This window comes from Sesamum indicum, linkage group LG3 (assembly GCF_026168435.1).
Source record: "Sesamum indicum cultivar Baizhima isolate 11 linkage group LG3, ASM2616843v1, whole genome shotgun sequence".
Lineage (NCBI taxonomy): Eukaryota > Viridiplantae > Streptophyta > Magnoliopsida > Lamiales > Pedaliaceae > Sesamum > Sesamum indicum.
This window is the reverse complement of record NC_142659.1, coordinates 9,756,052-9,776,509: the sequence shown is the minus strand read 5'-3', so window position 1 is coordinate 9,776,509 and position 20,458 is coordinate 9,756,052. Positions and strand designations below refer to the sequence as shown.

Genomic DNA, 20,458 nt, shown 5'->3' with positions numbered 1-20,458 from the left:
ATTCAAATTATTCCTCGCATCTTTAAAACTCAGAGAAAAATTGCTCTATATTACACAATTCTAAATACTATTAAATCTCGTTCTTTTCTTTGTGAAAATCCTTCATAAATACATTCATATTCCTATTAAAGTTGTGTTTAGTTGTCGTTGATGTTGAATTTTATCTTACCATTCTTCCTCCTCCACCGTTCGGCCCCTTTGCCTTTCACTTCTAAGGTCAGCGTCTCCCCAACCAATACTGACGATGTAGACTTTTAATCGTTGCCTCGTACTGGACCAATATATTTATCTACTCATGAAGGTTTTTTTCAAGCCCATTCATGTTACAGTTCACGATAAACGGGTCAAAAGAGGGAGGAAGAGACTGAAGGATCACATTAATATACGTCTCTTTTTCAAGGTCAACCTTGAGGTCCTTGAGCTTCTCCACAAGGAATAGCATCTTAACCTCATGCTCCTGTATAGAAGACCCTTTACTCATCTTGACACCAAAAAATATTTTTGCCACAGCATATCTAATATGCCAGTTCGGAACCGCATAAACCTGGCTCATGCGGAGCGTTATCAATTGGACATCATCATGCCTATCATACTATTTTTGGATGTTATTGGTCATTGACCCGAGTATGATATTGCGAACCTTCCGGTTGTCCCCATGCTACTTCTCGAACGTCAAACGTTCTTCGCATGTGGACCCTTTCGCGAAGGCCCGAGGAAGAGACCTATCCAGAACATAGGCCTTGTCTCAAAATCTAGGACAATCCTAAGATTTCGCAGCCAATCAATGTAGTTTGTTTAGTTAAATCTGTTAGATTCAAGAATTGTAGTGGAGGATTCTTAGACATATACATCAAATGTAAACAGAAATTTAGTAAATTATTGTAATATTAAATATCAAGTCGAGGACAAGGTCTTTAGTCATTAACCCATCCTACTTTTTCTTTAGAAAACCCATCATTCTCAAGTGGGGTTTCTAAGAAATCATTTCCTAGTGGGCTTGCAGTCCACAAACGTAATTCTCCATGCCCTGCTTTTACGATTCACACGAAAAAAGGATTTATGTGAGGTAACCTATACCATTCTATTCGCATGAGATCCCCAAATTATTTTGCCTTGCTTTTTCATGTAATCTTGAGGAATCCAAGCGAATCACGCTACTCAATAATAGGCCCGACCCATCAACCAAACAAATATCGCAACTATCGCCCCCCACGACTCGTGAGACATGGAAACGGGAGTATATTCCATTTGTTTATAACAAAAGTATAGCTTTCTTCCATTCCAAACATGCCACAACTCGTGACACCACGAAACAGTGAAAATAACATCCACACCACATTGCTGTGGATGGGAGGCTTGGATTTAATCAAACCATTTGAGTTTAAATCCATTATCGGCCTAATATTTAACTTGGACCATCTAAGTGAGATTAAGATTGTAGTAACCGATACCTCATCATTACGAGATTTTTTAATGCATTAGTTTTAATCATTGAGTATAAACAAATCATTCCAAACACATCATACTTCAAATATTAAAACATATACCACATGCAAAAACAAGTTTAGCATGCCCCTGTTGGATGATCAAGCCCAATCCTAAGTGACTCACTGAGCTCCCAGTGAATCTATGGTCAATTTAGGGTGTGGCCTAAGTATTACAAAATAGTAATCCATTATCATTCTGAAAGGCCTTTCTCTTTGTTCTTCTTTCGTCTTGTGCTCCGTCTAACAAGCCTAGGCCTTCATCTCCTTGGAAGTTTACATTATTCAAAATAAATAAAACCTCAAATTCCTAACTACAGTCATTACAACTACAGTTCAAAACCTTAATAAAAAGTTGGGGAGAGTATGAAAGGAGGAAGAAAGAAAGCCTTATTATTTCAAGGCTAAAAACAAAAGAAGAAATTAAAACAAAGAGACACGCAGGCCTCACCGAACATAAAAGTAAAACATGCATTCAGCCAATGAGCTTTGTCATCATTCCCATTGTTTATCCAATGAATAATAATTAATGCATTTACATAATATATAAACATGCTAAACAAATAAATACAATCCATGTATTTAACAATAGATATCGAATATCAAATACAAAAAATATAATTAAATACAGAAAATAACATACTAATAATGTAATTAAAAAGGGATATCATCCATGCATTCAATGTACAATTTTTTTTGTTTGTTTGAAAACCATTTCCTAATTAATTTATAGCACAATTGAATTTTAGAAATATCCAATTAAACTAAAATTAAAATTAGCCAAAATTAATAATTTCAAAAAAATTGCAGAAATCAGAAAAATTCACTTTTTTGGGAAAAATGACACAAAACGGCCAGTTGTTCGAAACCGCACACGGTTGTCTGCTATCGGCCTTGCACGCCCAGCGCCCAAGTGCTATCCTGCTAGGCAGTGACCAGCCGGCAGGGCAACAAGGGCTGTACTACTCTATTTTTCATTTTTTTTTAAATTTCTAGAATTATGAACTAAAATAAAATCATACATATATAGAAAATTCAATTTTTCAAAAAATGCATATATATCCATAATTTAAAAGCAAAACTATTACAAATTTTTTAAACACATAACCATACTTCAAAGACATAAAACGTGTTTTTTAAAAACAAATTAAACACGTTCTTCATCCACAACACATAATATCATGTTAATCCTAAAGCGAAAATACCGAAACGTAATTCGGTACCATTGAAAGAATCGGTATGACCCGGGAACGCGCGGAAGCGTGAAATGAAAAAATTAAATCAGTTCAAAAGGGTGTTCCCTTTGAAATTTTTGCAAATTAGGTTTTTGGTAAAAGAATAATAATAAATATATAAGCATGCTAGACATGTGGCTAGAGGATGAAACAAAAGGCACAAAAATGTAATATAAAACTTTACCTTTTGTTTCTTTGGATGAGCAACAACGTGCATTGTTTCCCTTTTGGTTCCTCTTCTGTTCACTTTATAATTTCAATTACAACCCCTCTAATTTGTCCACACCATGCTATGGAATAGATATAGTTCTTTTTTCATTGCTAGATAGAAAAAAGAACAAGAAGAAAAATAACTCCAAACAAACACTATTTTTTAGTTTTGTATCAAATTCAATATAGAACAAAATGAGAATATTTTGAGAGAGAGAAAAGGAGCAAAATAGGTGACACATGTGTAAGGATTTGTGTGTAGTTTTGTATATTACGTACAATTGAATTCAAAATTTAATAACTACCGAGTTTGCCTCCAAGGTAACCTATACACACTCATGCATATAACCTTCAACCATGATGAAATAACTACTCCATTATGTTCATCATGGTGAGGAGTTTCAACTCCTTCTTTACTTGGTCAAACCTCCTTCAATTGGGCTTGGACTTCAAGTATACACCAAACTTGATTTAATCAAATTAAATCATTCCCATCCAAAGTCCATTGTACAATAATTAATTAAATTAATTTTATCTCAAAAGAGTCCAAAGATTCATTTAATTCAATTAAATAAATCTAAGCCCGAAAACTAATTAATTGATGCAATCAATTAATTAAGCCAAATCTAATAAATTAATCTAATTAATTTAAAGATGATAAGCCCAAAAGTTAATTAATTCAATTAATTAATTTTTAGTTATCATCAAATGGATTATAAATAAATGATCCAATGATTTATACATTCTCCTTGAATTAATTTAATCCAATTAAATTAATTTTTTTCTTCTCGAATTAATTCAAAATTAATTCCACCAATTCCTTAGTGATTTGTGTGTGACTCTTTAGGTTCACCCTCATCTAAACTTGGGTATTGTATCCAACATAAATAAATAATTGAATCTAATTTACTTAATTATTTTTAATTAACCATTAATCGAAAACGCCCATCACCATGGGTGTCTAGCAATGGCCCACAGCACTAGAGACTAGGTGAATGTTGGCGTAAATATTTAGGCTCTCAAGTTCTAAACAGGTCGAATCGTTCCATCGACCATCTTCCAGCCTTAGACTAGGGCATGGAATTGGGCGTCAGTTCCCATCCTAGATAAGGCAACTATGCTGAAAACTTGAAATGCATTTACTCTATTGTTCGACAAAGGAAACCATTTCCTATTCGACTAATCGCTATGGCAATAGATTTAGAGAGTCTAAATATCTCGGAGCGCATAGGAGATATATCCATTACATAATGATAGGGGACAAATTCTATCATTAAATCCACCGTCCCCATTACATACTCCGACTACACTGGACAACGCTTATAACAACCATATTGGAGGTACAGCCATATCTCACCAGATCCAAGATATTGCCCTCATATGCATGTGGCTGCCATGATTCCACAAGTCCAAGAACTAATCATATATTATCGGAATCGAGAATTCAAGTCATACCTATCAAACCTCCAAAACATTCATATAATGATTCTCGTGAGTCAGTTCAATCAGTTAACAACCTTGTTAACTAATCGACTAAAATTATTCGACATCCCATGTCTGCCATGATTCCACAAGTCAAAGAACTAATCATATATTATCGGAATCGAGAATTCAAGTCATACCTACCAAACCTCCAAAACTTCCATATGATGATTCTTGTGAGTCAGTTCAATCAGTTAACAACCTTGTCAACTAATCGACTAAAATTATTAGACATCCCATGTCTGTCGTTGATGAAACACGGCACTCATCCAATGAATGTGATACTTAGTGTAAGTCTCTTTAGGACTCTCAATGACCACTCTCGAGGTTCTCGACATGGAACATTTCAAACCAACCCTTGGAAGTTGGTTTCATAGCTGTCATCGAATGCGCAGCCTACCTACATGAGTTATTTAGGTTTGTGGCCATTTATTGTGATGTTAAAACACCATTCAACATAAATAGTAAGCACAACAAATACATGGTGATACCGATGAACTTACTACATTTATCAAGATAATATCACATTCATAAACATTCCTAAATTATTCCCAAAATCGCCAATCCAATTAGCTTTCTGGTAACCTATTCTAACATTCTGAGTATACGTTCTTGACGATGGTGATCCCCGGTCCTTCCATTCCAAAATATCTCTTTGATGTTTACCTGGAGCAGCTAATCAAGGACTTGTAGAATTTGTGGCATGTGGGTGTATTGATGCATGACGCTGCAAAGCATGATTCCTAATGCGCACCACGTTGATGTGGATTATGAACGACCTATCCATTTATGGGATGACATTTGGATAGAGTTCCACTAGTGTTATAGGGTGTCTAATTTGTATGTAAGACACGTGAATTCTACCCGCAAAATTGTAGGAAGGGGTGCTAGTTTGACTGCCACTGACACTTCCTCCCCTCGGACCATTCATACCATAGGAACAAGAAGGTATTCACTAACAACTGAGTACAAAGGAATGTTGCAAGACCAAGATTGACGGGAGGACAGATTCGTGATTGGATTACGAGTTCAGGTCTACGGTTGAAGTGCCATTATCACTCCTAGATGCGTACGGTGGCGAGCATAAGTTGACAAACAAAACATCTTCTGGGAACTCGAGTACTGGTCAACGCATCTAATAAGACATAATCTTGATGTCATGCACATTGAGAAGAATTTGTTTGACAATATATTCAAAACCTGATAGATATAAAGTCTTAGATTCTTTGCAAACGGAATAGGAACAAACCAAGTAGAAATGACAACCTCTATATGAACGAACTTGTATCCAATCGTCTATTTTTAACTATCCGAGCCGAGGTAGTGGGGCATCAAATAAGAGATGGCTTAGTGGATCAGAACGTTACATAATCGAATGTACATATCAACCAACGGTGAAGTAGTCACGTTGTTAATAAAATTGGCCCAAACCAATTGGCCGGACCCAACACTTGGATGGCTCTCTCACTCCAGCCCATGGACCACACAACCCGGCCCACCTGAGGTTTGACCCGTTTGACCCTTGACCCGCATACTTAAAGGCTCTCTCTCTCAATCCCTAAAAACCCTATTCCCCTTCCATTCTTCCGCCGTCTGCATTCTTTCACTCCCCTTTCCAAGTGACCCCTTGGGTCTCTAACTCTCTCCTCGAATTCTCTGATAACTCTTCTCCTCCTCTAATGGCTGTTACCAACCGTTCAACTCGAAGCCCCTTTAAATGGCTGATAATGAACGGTTCAAGGTACCGAACCATACTCTGATTAAAACTCTCTCGTCTCTCTTCTTCTTCTGTAAGTCCGAGAAACACTTCATGCTCTTAAGCTGAAATCACAAGGTTAAATAATAGCCTCTGTGGCAAGCCTCTGTGGCATTCTTGTAAAAGCCTTTGTGGCCGTGACCTGTGTGGTTCCGTTGGTGGCTTGTGTAGCCAAAGCCTTAGTGGCTGCTGTGAGAAATTGCAACCGTGTTTGGGTTGCGGCTCTTTGGCCTGTGTGGCAAAGGGATCTGGCTTCCTGAGCCTTACTCTGTTTGCGGTATCTGTAAGCCTTTTGTATTGTCCGCAAGTTTATTTTGTATTGTTATTTCTGTTATTAGGGTGATTGTAATTTAAGTAGGAAAAGCCTGTAATTTGTTTATACCTGCTGTAACTGATTCCTGCCGGAGACCGATCAATACCTTTCAGTGGTATCAGAGCAGGGTTAAGTCTCTGGCCTGAGGCCACTCACGGTAACATTGTTCTATCTCTTACACTCTTTACTTTCCGGTCCCAGTATCCCGACCCCTTACCATTTACCTCCCTTGGCCGGGCTCGAGAAGCCGTCGGGTATCTAGTGGAGGCGTGGTCAAGGCCCTTGCACTATTATAAACTGTGATTGGGTTTTTCTGCTGTTTAGATATTTGTTCCTATTATCTGTGTGAACTGTGAGTATTCTGAATTATCACTGTGAAACTTGTTGTTTGTCGTTAAAATGTCCGGTTATAACTTGCAACCCTTCGATGGAAAATCTGATTTTTCTATTTGGCAACAAAAAATGAAAGGCATCCTAATACAGCAAAAAGTTTTTAAAGCTATCGATGGTAAATATCTTGAAACTGTTTCTGAAGAAAAACGACTTGAAAATGATGAGTATGCTTACAGTTCTATTATTTTAAACTTATCTGATTCGGTAATTAGAAAAGTTGGAAAACAGAATACGGCTAAAGAACTTTGGAATAAACTTGAGGAACTTTACACTGAAACATCACTTCCTAGTAAATTATTTCTGATAGAAAAGTTTTTCAGGTATAAACTTGATATTTCCAAAAATAGTGAAGAAAACATCGATGATTTCACTAAACTAATTCAAGACATAAAATTGACTGGAGATAAAAATATAGATGATTATACCCCTATAGTCTTATTAAATGCAATACCTGAGTCCTATGGTGATGTTAAGGCAGCAATAAAATATGGTCGTGATAATGTAAGTTTAGAAACAGTAATTAGTGGATTAAAATCAAAAGAAATGGACTTAAAAACAAATGCCTCTAGCTCTAGTAATAATGAAGTAAACTTTGTAAGGGGAAGAGCTAAGTCTAGGAGTAATAATGATAATAATAATAAAAATCACAGATTTAGAAGACACAGTAAAAGCCGTAGCAGAAGTAGGGGAAGAAGTCCATCTAGGAATAAGTACCATAATAATAAAAGAACAGATGATAAAAACACTAAAAAGGATTATAAATGTTATAACTGTGGAGGAAGGGGACACTTCATAAAAGACTGTAAGAAACCAAAGAAAAATCCTCAAGATAATTCTGCAAATGTTTCTGAAGAAACAACAGATGAAGTATATATGATTTCTGATGTGAATTTTGTTAATTCCTTGAATAAATATGAATGGCTAGTAGATTCTGGATGCACCTTTCACATGACCCCTTTTAGAGAAATTTTGACAAACTTTAAATCTGAAAAATGTGGATCTGTTTCAATGGCTAATCAAAAGCTTTGTGATGTTCTTGGTTTCGGTGATGTGTGTCTCATTTTTTAAAATGGTTCAAAAATAACCCTGAAAAATGTTAGGTATGTACCTGACCTTGCCCACAACTTGTTATCTTGTTCTGCCCTAGAAGAAGAAGGGCTTGAAGGGAAATGGGGTAAGGGGGTTATGAAAATATCTAAGGGTTCCCTAACCATTTTCAAAGCCGAGAAAAAGAGAAACTTGTATTTGTGCACTGTGAAATATGATTCCTTTTCTGGAAATGTTTCTTCAGAAAATAAGTCTGAATTATGGCACAAAAGATTAGGGCACATCAGTTTTAAAGGTCTAGAAATATTGCATAAAAATGGTTTTTTGAATGAAAAGCCTACTGCTTTAAACTTTTGTGATGACTGCACTCTAGGAAAGCAACACAAAGTGCATTTTCCCTCTTCCACATACCCAACTCCCACTTCTTCAAATTGCATTCTAGACTATGTACATGCAGATGTCTGGGGACCTGCAAATATTGAAACTCATGGTGGAAACAAATATTTTCTTTCTATAATTGACAATTTCTCTCGAAAAGTTTTTGTATTCCTTATGAAACAAAAGTCAGATGTTTTTGAGAAATTTCAAACCTGGAAAAATCTTGTTGAAAACCAAACTGGTTACAAGCTTAAAGCCTTAAGAACGGATAATGGACTTGAGTTTTGTAATAAGCAATTTACTGAACTTTGTGAAAAATTTGGTATAAAAAGACACAAAACCACTCCTTATACACCACAGCAAAACGGGGTAGCAGAACGCATGAATAGAACTCTGCTTAATAAAGTAAGATGCTTATTAATTAGTTCAGGATTACCAAAGACCTTTTGGGGAGAAGCACTTTTAACTGCAGCTTACTTAATTAATCGTTCTCCTTCTGTGCCTTTATTTGGAAATAATCCTGAAAAATTATGGTCAAAAACAGATGTTGATTTTTCTTCTCTTCGCATTTTTGGATGTTCTGCCTTTTGTCATGTTAATGGTGATAAATTAGACCCTAGATCCCAAAAATGTGTCTTTATTGGTTATCCACCTGGTGTTAAGGGATATAGACTTTGGTTAAGAAGTCAACCTGGTTTTAGAGTAGTTATTAGCAAAGATGTCGTATTTAACGAGTCTGAAATGCCATGTTTACAAACTTCCTCTAAAAACTCTAATAACTATAATATTGAGACCACCTTTAATAAGGTGGAACCAAATTCTGAGGATAACCAACAAGGGGTAGAAGATAGAGAAGAAAATCAAGATGGCAATAATGAAATAGAAAATGAAAGTTCAGAAAATACCTATCAACTTGTTAGAGATAGGGAACCTAGGGCACGTAGACTCCCTACTAGGCTTAGAGACTACCACTTAGCTTTGAATACTGAAAATCTTGAACCAAATTCTTATGAAGAAGCTATTAAAAGTCCATATTCAAAAGAATGGTTATCTGCCATGCATGATGAATTAAAAGCTTTAAAGGCAAATAAAACCTGGATTTTGGTTCCTAAACCTAAGGGTGCTTCCATAATAGATTGTAAATGGGTTTTCAAAATCAAAGAAGAAAACAATACTAAAAGATTTAAGGCAAGATTAGTAGCCAAAGGTTTTACACAAAAAGAAGGCATTGATTACACTGAAATTTTTTCTCCTGTAGTTAAGTTTACCACTGTTCGTATAATGCTTGCTTTAGTTGCTCATTATGATTGGGAACTTAAACAAATGGATGTAAAAACTGCCTTCCTGCATGGAAACCTAGATGAACAGATATATGTCTCAACCCTATGGCTTTGTTGATTAGAACAACCCAAATCTTGTGTGTTTGCTTCAAAAATCTTTATATGGCCTTAAACAATCTCCTAGACAATGGAATAAAAAGTTTGATCAATTTATGCATTCACTTGATTTTAAGAACAGTGCTTATGATCCTTGTTTATATTTTAAGTATGAAAATAATGTGCCTCTATTCCTTGTCTTGTATGTGGATGATATGCTTATTACTAGCCCCAGTCTTAGCATGATTGAAAATTTGCAGGAAAATCTGTGCAAGAATTTTGAAATGAAAAATCTAGGGAATGCTAGGAAAATACTTGGCATGAATATTGAAAGAAACAGAGCTAAGTCAACCATTTTCTTAAACCAAACCTCTTATATTCAAAATATTCTTGCAAAATTTTCTATGGAAAAATCCAAACCATCTTCAGTACCACTTGCTGCACACTTTCAGTTGAGTAAAGAACAATGTCCTAAGACTGATTCTGAAAAAGATAAAATGAAAAACATTCCCTATTCAAATGCTATAGGATCAGTTATGTATTTAATGGTTAGCACCAGGCCTGACATTGCATATGCTGTAAGCTGTCTTAGTAAATACATGTCAAACCCCGGAACCTCCCATTGGGATGCTTTAAAATGGCTTTTGAGATATTTAAATGGCACCAAAAATCTTGGAATAACTTTCTCAAAAAGATCAGATGATATTAGAGTTGTTGGATATGTAGATTCAAACTATGCTAATGATAGGGATAACAGAAAATCTATTACTTCTTATATTTTTACCTTTTGTGGTGCTTGTGTAAGTTGGAAATCCCAACTTCAAAATATTGTAGCTCTTTCAACTACAGAAGCAGAATATATAGCCATGACTGAAGCAATAAAGGAGGCAATATGGCTTAAAGGCTTAATTTCTGAAATAGGTTTTATGAAAAACAAAACCCTTGTCTTTTCTGACAGTCAGTCTGGGATACAACTGTGTAAGAATCCTGTTTTTCATTATAGAACAAAACACATAGATGTACGGTATCATTTTATTAGAGATGTTGTAAACAAAGACTTAATTAGTCTTGAGAAAATTAAGTCTGAGGATAATCCTGCTGACATGGGAACAAAATGTTTACCAATAGAAAAATTTGATAGCTGTCTTAGAATCCTGAATTTATAAACTGTGTTGTACTAATTTTTCTTGTTCTTGCAGGGACCTAGTGAAAGGCAATGATGAAAGCCATAACTTTCGATCCCCCATCTTGGTTTGGACCAAGGTGGAAAATGTTAATCAAAATTGGCCCAAACCAATTGGCCGGACCCAACACTTGGATGGCTCTCTCACTCCAGCCCATGGACCACACAACCCGGCCCACCTGAGGTTTGACCCGTTTGACCCTTGACCCGCATACTTAAAGGCTCTCTCTCTCAATCCCTAAAAACCCTATTCCCCTTCCATTCTTCCGCCGTCTGCATTCTTTCACTCCCCTTTCCAAGTGACCCCTTGGGTCTCTAACTCTCTCCTCGAATTCTCTGATAACTCTTCTCCTCCTCTAATGGTTGTTACCAACCATTCAACTCGAAACCCCTTTAAATGGCTGATAATGAACTGTTCAAGGTACCGAACCATACTCTGATTAAAACTCTCTCGTCTCTCTTCTTCTTCTGTAAGTCCGAGAAACACTTCATGCTCTTAAGCTGAAGTCACAAGGTTAAATAATAGCCTCTGTGGCAAGCCTCTGTGGCATTCTTGTAAAAGCCTTTGTGGCCGTGACCTGTGTGGTTCCGTTGGTGGCTTGTGTAGCCAAAGCCTTAGTGGCTGTTGTGAGAAATTGCAACCGTGTTTGGGTTGCGGCTCTTTGGCCTGTGTGGCAAAGGGATCTGGCTTCCTGAGCCTTACTCTGTTTGCGGTATCTGTAAGCCTTTTGTATTGTCCGCAAGTTTATTTTGTATTGTTATTTCTGTTATTAGGGTGATTGTAATTTAAGTAGGAAAAGCCTGTAATTTGTTTATACCTGCTGTAACTGATTCCTGCCGGAGACCGATCAATACCTTTCAATGGTATCAGAGCAGGGTTAAGTCTCTGGCCTGAGGCCACTCACGGTAACATTGTTCTATCTCTTACACTCTTTACTTTCCGGTCCCAGTATCCCGACCCCTTACCATTTACCTCCCTTGGCCGGGCTCGAGAAGCCGTCGGGTATCTAGTGGAGGCGTGGTCAAGGCCCTTGCACTATTATAAACTGTGATTGGGTTTTTCTGCTGTTTAGATATTTGTTCCTATTATCTGTGTGAACTGTGAGTATTCTGAATTATCACTATGAAACTTGTTGTTTGTCGTTAAAATGTCCGGTTATAACTTGCAACCCTTCGATGGAAAATCTGATTTTTCTATTTGACAACAAAAAATGAAAGGCATCCTAATACAGCAAAAAGTTTTTAAAGCTATCGATGGTAAATATCTTGAAACTGTTTCTGAAGAAAAACGACTTGAAAATGATGAGTATGCTTACAGTTCTATTATTTTAAACTTATCTGATTCGGTAATTAGAAAAGTTGGAAAACAGAATACGGCTAAAGAACTTTGGAATAAACTTGAGGAACTTTACACTGAAACATCACTTCCTAGTAAATTATTTCTGTTAGTAAAGTTTTTCAGGTATAAACTTGATATTTCCAAAAATATTGAAGAAAACATCGATGATTTCACTAAACTAATTCAAGACATAAAATTGACTGGAGATAAAAATATAGATGATTATAGAACTGTAAAGAAACTGATATAATTCATTCGTATTGTTATTTTAGACTTTAACCTATGTATAGATATGTATGTGAACAGGTCCTTTTCGAATGAACTTTACGAGCATTACCATTCGTAGGACCCCATTGTCGAGGAGCTAGTAGCTACTCAATTCAAGGATTGCTTCAAATGTCGTGTAAGTTGTGTCTTATGAATTGTGCCTTTTGAATTGTGTTACAACTGTAATTTGCCAATATATTATTCTCTAATATGTGCAACACAGGTGAATCTGAATTAAATTACACGAACGACGAGCTTTTGAAATCGCATTGTTGGGGTCCTACAATTGAGATCACAATATTCATGTGTTACTTTGTGAATGGTTACAATTTCCACACTGAACTTCATAGCGTAAGCAACTCTACTATGAACTGTGGGGTTTGTCTCAAAAGCTCATCATATACAGACACAGACTATGACTTCTACGGGATTCTCAAAGAGAAAATCAGTTACATTACCCACTTATTACAAACATGCAAATTATTCTGTTTAAATGTCGTTGAGTTGATCCCATGAGAGGTATGAAGGTATCCTCATTACCACTTCGCTAATGTAAACTTAAAGAAAGTATATCAAAGTAACGAACTATTCATCCATGCACAACAAGTAATACAAGTCTATTACACGGAATACCCTAGCATGAAGTCACACAAAGTCGACTGGTTAGCTGTCTACAAATCAAAAGCTAGAATAGTCATTGAGGATGGACCGAAATTGCGTTTCAAGAGGATGAGATAATACCTACTCCACAAGTTGCGATGGACAACCATAATTATGACCTGCATGACCCCAAATGGTATACAATTAGTTCTTGAGCTTTATGTTGCTAATCAACAATGAGCAGGTACATCCTAATTGGGGACTTGTGAATCTGATGATGAGTCTAACAAAGATAGCTTTGACAATGATTACGTGATTGAAGAGGACAATAATTATAATTGAATGTTCAGTGTTTCTGTAATCAGACATTTGCAAATAATCCTTGTATAAATTACTGATTCATTAAATATTTTTTTAAAAATATCTATTCTATTCAGGAACAGTTATAAATAGAGAAAACCGTTCCTAACCCATTTCAAATATCCACGATCTATACAAAAACGGTTCCTATTGTAACCGTTCCTCATTGTACACGCATATAATCAAATGTAACATTAAGAACCGGCAAATAAATAAATATCATTCACCAAACAATTGTAAAATTATTCCAAAAAAGAGAAAAATTCATAATTTAGAAAAGGTCATGATAAATTGAATGTTCCTATAAGAGCTTCAGACAATTTTCAATTGGCGCCATAGGAAAAGTGGAGGGAAATTCAATATTAGGAACTCTCATTGAATATTTGACTGCTCCTAAATTAAATTTATATTAAATTATTCCTAAAAGTATAATGAAATCGTTCACTACATAATATTAATAAAACCGTACCTATAATTAAAGCAAAAGCATTCCTAAAAGGCACAAATTATTCCTAGTTCACATTCCGCTTACGATATCTCCACATCCGTGAGCTCGATTAATTTCAAACTTAAACTCATATAAATATTATACATTCTGATGTAAAATCACGTGGTCTGACTGATAGTTGCATCATTTTCAACCTCATTGATTGTAAATCAGATACTACAACTCACTATCCGTATAACAAAAAGTTCCAAAACTTTATCAAATGTAATATTTTTCGATTCAATCATATCCAACGGTCTGATTAAAATTTTAACTTTCTGATTGGGCGAGACAGTATAACAGTAGAAGAGGCTACTAACAATATTGGATATACAAATTTACTTAATCTATTGAACATGTATCAATATGTAACAAGAATTATATATGTGAATGGTCTACATAAATTTATGTTCAACTTTTACTTTGATCATTAACATGTCAGGAACGATTTTTTCTACATTTTTAAATTTTTGTAATAGAATAAATTAATTTTGACACTTGTATTGGAACGGTCAATACAAGTATAGGAATGATCTTTCAAAATATACCCTAAATGACATCGTCTGAGATGTTGGAACGATTTTAGTAACAAGTATTTCAATAAGTGACCATGCCAAATATTCACTCAAAATCCATTTAGCACATGAAATGATGTCGTTTATCTTATTTTGGAGCGGACTTAGGAATGGTATAGTTATAAAAGTCCATTTCTAAGCTCGTTCCAAAAGTTAATATATATTTGATACTAAGCAGATTTTTTCTTTTCTCCCTCTCTTTCTCCCTCGATCACCCCCCACTCCACTCTCTCTCTCTCTCTTCCCATTCGCCTCCCGCAGCCGCATTCCGCCGTCCCTCGTCCACCGCCTGCTTCCTCTGTCGGTTTGCCTCTTTGGCCGTTCGCCTCCCGGTGAGTTTTCTTCTTCAGTTTCTCTTTCCCCTTTCTTTTTTTTATATATTTCCGAAAATAATTTAAAAAATATAACTGAAAATATTTTCAATATTCTGAAAATATTTTAAAAAATAGTTTCCCTCCCATTTTTCTGAAATGGATGTCTCCCATTTCTGAAAAAAAGAATTCGGTTAAAAATTTGCGAAAAGTTTTTTGAAAATATTTTCATAAACAGATTCTTAAAAATTAGTTTCAGAAATTATTTTTGAAAATATATCATATTTTTTTTATATTAAAATATATTTTTTTGAAATTATAAAATGGTCTGAAAATATATAGCACATTAAAATTAAACATATATTTTTTTTGAAATTAAAATATAGTTTTCTAAATTATTTAAAATATATTTTTATAAAATGAAAATATAATGTTTGGAAATTATAAAACTTTTATATAATATATTTTCTGGAAATTTAAACATATTTTTGCTAAAATTAAAATATAGTTCTAAATTATAATATTTTTCTGTAATTTTTGTCCGCGGACGCCTATAAATAGGGTGCAATGAAAAAGAAGGGGATCGTCAGAAAAAATCCTGTCCAACTCGTCAAAGCATAATATTTTCGATTCTGAGTCTTTGTATTGTAAATTTTCTAGTTTATGGAGGTTTTCCCAACAAGTCAAGTCTTCTATCCTCTGAGAGACTGAACACTTATCTCATCCAGTAGAGGAATAATATGTAAGTAATATTCTATAAGTAAGGCTTCTATCCAATTTATTGTCCAAAATTCTATTAAGTCCCTATATTGGAGTGTCTTCTAGGTCCTAAGGTAGAAAACGAAATAGGATTGTTGAAGAAGCCAAGTACCTGTGAACCATCTGTTGCGGTAGTGTGGTTGGAGGGAGTTCGTAAAATCTAGGACTTGGAATACCTGGAAACAAGGCGGTCGGTAAAAGGTACGAATTTATGAGAGCTTAATTTATTTCGGATGCATGTTAGGCCGTTTTTAGAGCAATAAAATGGACTATTAGGCTTTATTACCAAAAAGGGCAAAATGGTCATTCAATTGACTGAAGGACCGAATCTAAGCAAAATGGAAAGATATAGGAGTAAAACTAATATTGTCAAAATTAAAAGATCAAAATGATTTCGGAACATAAATAGAGGACTATTCGAATCTTTTTCCCCCATAAATATTTTGATTTTGGACTCAATTCATATGTCATAAATACACTCATATTCTCCATTGAAGAGGTGTTTATCTGTTGCTGTAATTGAGTTTTTTTATTTATCTTTTTTACGGGGGTGGGGGGGAGGGGATGGGGGTTAAATCTTTTGAAATTAACAATTTTTATTCTAACCATTTATTCAAGGACCAGTTTGTGAGGATCGTGCCACGTCAATACGACGTATTGATGTGGCATCATCCTGACTGTTTGTCATGAAAATATCTTATATAACTTAGTATAAATATCATTACATAATATTTTGAGAATTTTCTCAATTAAATTCACTCTATAAATTTATCCCCCCCCCCCATACAGATACATAATTTATTATCTATCAATTGCTTGGTCACCCTCTTGTCGTTGTTTCTTTCATTACTATTCTCTCTCTCTCTCTCTCTCACACACACACACACTATCTCTCTCTCTCTCTCCCACACACACACAGACATCCTTCCAAGAACTCTTTGTGCACAGAAGAAAAGATGGAGGACGTCTCAGATGAAGCAAGCAATGTAGATCTTTACTCAATAATTCAACTTTAGATTTTATTTTATAGATTTGTATAAGCTCTCACAATTGTTCATTTTTCACCTTGTAGATAATACTTGAGAGAGATAACTTCTATGGTTGTCGAAGAGTTAATGGTCTGCTCTTTTCGGAACCACTCAATTTTAATTTTTTGGCACCTCCTCCACCACCACCATCACAAGTGCCTCCAAGAGTCCAACAGGTATGGCAGATCTTTCCTTCTTTCTTTCATTTTTTTTCTCAAAAAAAAAAATGTCTGATCTCCGTTCTTCTTCATCTGTTCAGATCTTTTATTTTAAGTATAAATTTTATAAAATGTACTAATTTAAAACTAATAATTGTTAAATCTTGTAAGTGGAACACAATTCCTTTTGCTTTTCCTTTGAATTTTGAAATAAAACTTTCCCAAAAAAAAAACAATCAAAATTGGCGTGTTGGTGGGGGGGGGGCAGTTACAAGATTTGATCTATTCTTTTATCTCTCTCTGACTCTCTCTCTCTCTATTTCTCTCTCTCCCTTTTTTTTCTTTAATATATCGGTAAATATTAATGATGGCATCCAAATGAAATTTATTTACAAGCTAAATTGTCAGATAAGTTGTTAAACATTCAACCAAACTAATAAATTTGACGATGTCAAAAATCAGTATAATAGTTTTTATTTTAAGACCAGAGTTAATTAAAGTATTATGTTTATTTATAGCTTGTCTTGAATTACCTCTTGATATAAGAATTCAACAAACTGAAGGATATTCTCTACAGTTAACACACACATAAACGCATATACTAAAGTATAATATAGAAAAAATCTATTGTCTATCAAACCAAATTAAGGCACATGGATTACATATATGTATTATGTCGTCAATTCATACCTGAATATGCTTATTCTAATAATCATATAACTTCTTATTTTGTTAGTTACAAAAGTATATATATAACTATCACCCACTATCCATAAAGAGAGAAAAAAATAAAAGCACTTAGGCACATGGATTACATATATTTATTGGTTAAGTTAATACTTAAAATTCAATTCTTGCAGGAGCAAGTAGGGTCAAACAACGAAGGATCTTCACAAAGAAAGAAACGGGACCTTATTGCATCTAGGATTGTGGAATCAAAAGTAATTTTACTCCGACTTTTAAAATGCGAGGAACAATCGCAATATATTTTGTAGATGTTAGAGGTTGCTTTAGTTTCTTCTTTATGAATCATACTTTGCTTATATCCACTATAAGAAAATCTTGAAAGAAGCAATTCTAATAAAATAAAAGAACCTTGCACTTGTATTACACATTTAATTTGAATATGAAATACGAAAAATTAGTATGACCTTATTTATATTCTTTTTTTCTTGCATCAAAGATTGCAACAGGGAAGACCATATATTATGTTTTATTACTATATGAGTGTTTGAATAGAAGAAAGATGGAAGCTAAAGAAATCCAGCTTTTGCAAAGGGTGGTCTTCCCGGTTACTGAAGAAGTCTATACGGAGATAGAAAGCAAGTATCCATTGTCAATGAAAGAACAACTCGAGGGGAGATGAATTATTGAGGTTAGAGAACGCACAGGAACCACCAAAACTAAAAAGGTATATATTAATTAATATAACTACATGTGTCATTCAATTGAGTAGATACAAAAAGTACATTAGTAAATATACCGCACGGGTTTCTTAATTAAGTAGATTCAGAAGATACATTAATTAAAATAATCGCATGGGTCTCCTTAACTATATATTAATTTGTTAATATTATTTTCTTAAAATATTAGCTATTGGATTTATACGATGAATATTTCTCTATAAGGATCTATCTGCTCGTTAACAAGAGTCGTAATTACTTACGTTCCAAAATACATAATTCACTTGCATTAATTTCCTAACTGAAATTTCTTTTTCTTAGTTTAATTTCCACGAAAAGGTCAACAAAACCATCCGATCTATAAATTACATTGCCACATTCATTATGTACCGTGTGATTTACTAGACTCCGGTCAGCACTCATTCTAATGTATTCAAACTTTGCAAATCTACAAATTTTACATTCTTTCTGTGCAATTCTATGTTTGAAAACGCAATGTTGATGTGCAGGTTTGATGACCATGACATGCAGCCTTCTTCCCTGCAATTCTATGTGTGAAAACTCAAATTTTGATCAAGGGACTTTGGCATAACAGCAGGAAGAAGAGAGTTAGGAAGGCAGCGGCTCGATGATTCAATCTCCGCTGAGATTGGTGCTCTGTGTAATGGGTTCTTGTGGTGTTACCTCTATGGGTAGTTCTCTTGGAGGTACTTGTCGGGAAGGTGGTGGTGGAGGGGAAGGCAGAAGTAGTGCCAAAAAATTGAAATTAAGTGGCTCTGGAAAGAGCACACCATTAACTTTCCAACCACCATAAAAGTTATCTCTCTCAAGTATAGTTTCCATCTACAAGGTAAAATTAAATTTATTTTAGATTTTGTAAAAAACTGTAAAATCGAATCGGAAGGTGAATGAAGTTGAATCGTTGAATAAAGATCTACATTTCTCCCTTTATTTGAGTTTTGCTCCATCTTCTCTTGTGTGCACAAAGAATTCTTTCGAGTATGTGAAGGGAGGGGGGAGAGACACACAAATGATATAAAATGGAGGATACAAAGACAAGAGGGTGAGTAAGTAATCGTTGGGAGATTTATTATGTATGTGAGTGTGTTAGTGTGAGTGTGAGTGTGTGTATGGATGCATAAGGAAAAATGAATGTATTTAAAGCAGAACAAAAATAAAATTCAACATCAACGACAACTAAACACAACTTTAATAGGAATATGAGTGTATTTATGACACATTAAATTGTGTCCAAAGTCGGAATATCTATAGTGTTGCAACAATTTAAATAAAATACACTACAAAAAAAGGCGGGATTTTGCACGTATCAGTAGACCGTTCCAAATCCCGTTTGATATTGAGATGGGTATTGGAACATAATAGGAATAGAACCTGATAGATGACGTCATGAACACCATTTTTCATGGATTAAATTTTTGAAACTGGCAAAGCGTGCCAAAATGTGTTCCAAATAAATAGTTATAAATGTTGTTCCAAAGACAGTTCGAATATAGTAATAGTAGATGGTTGGAATTCTGTTTGAAACACAATATTAGAATTAGGGGCAGTCTTACATTGAATGTTCCTATATGTGAGACAACTGATGTTGAATGAGGTACAATTTGGAACGATTTTGAGTACGCACCTAAGCAATTAAGTAAAAATACATCCTAATTATGAGTTTTAATTAAAATGGAATGTGTTACAATGATCGTCCCAACAACTGGTGCAATTTGGAACGATTTTATTGTTTTATTAAATAGTGTATTACTAAGACAGTTCCAAATAAAGTACAACGACTATAATTTAACGGTCGAAAAACCATTCTTAATTCCATTGCAATGACCATTTCAAATTGTAAAATAATGGCTACTTTTAACGGCTAATTATGTGTTCTAGTAACCGTTCCAAATTTTTCTATTATATACGTGTTCCTCTCTTTCCATTTTATTTCATTATTTTCTTTCATTCTTCTTATTTTATCTGTACTTCTTGAATCTCTCTGGAATTTCTTGATCTGTCACTATCCCACTAATATTCTTATACTCTTGTTCAGTTAACCTCTCTTGAATTTTCGTTGATATTTGAAGTTATTTTGATCAGGTAATAACTTTAAACCTTTATTTTTCAATTGATTATATTCGTTGTAATTTTGTCAATTAAATCTAACGTTATAATGATATATGTATATATGTGTGTGTGTGTGTGTAGGAACCATGATCATATTAAGATAGTTGAGGAGATGAAAGTATGAGAACAACCTACCCAGTAGGGTGGGTTTTAATCCAAAGTTTGAGGATGGTGTTCTATATAT

General features: G+C 34.6%; 1 protein-coding gene across 1 annotated transcript; it reads left to right on the top strand.

Moving 5' to 3' along the window:
- The first annotated feature begins 16,371 nt into the window (after positions 1-16,371).
- On the top strand, positions 16,372-19,063 carry LOC105179568 (uncharacterized). The gene is made up of 5 exons (XM_088879111.1): positions 16,372-16,541; positions 16,628-16,759; positions 17,602-17,682; positions 17,925-18,152; positions 18,654-19,063. The coding sequence occupies exons 1-4, from the start codon at positions 16,512-16,514 to the stop codon at positions 18,105-18,107; spliced, it is 426 nt and encodes a 141-aa protein (XP_088735237.1). The 5' UTR covers positions 16,372-16,511; the 3' UTR covers positions 18,108-18,152; positions 18,654-19,063.
- Positions 19,064-20,458: the final 1,395 nt, after the last annotated feature.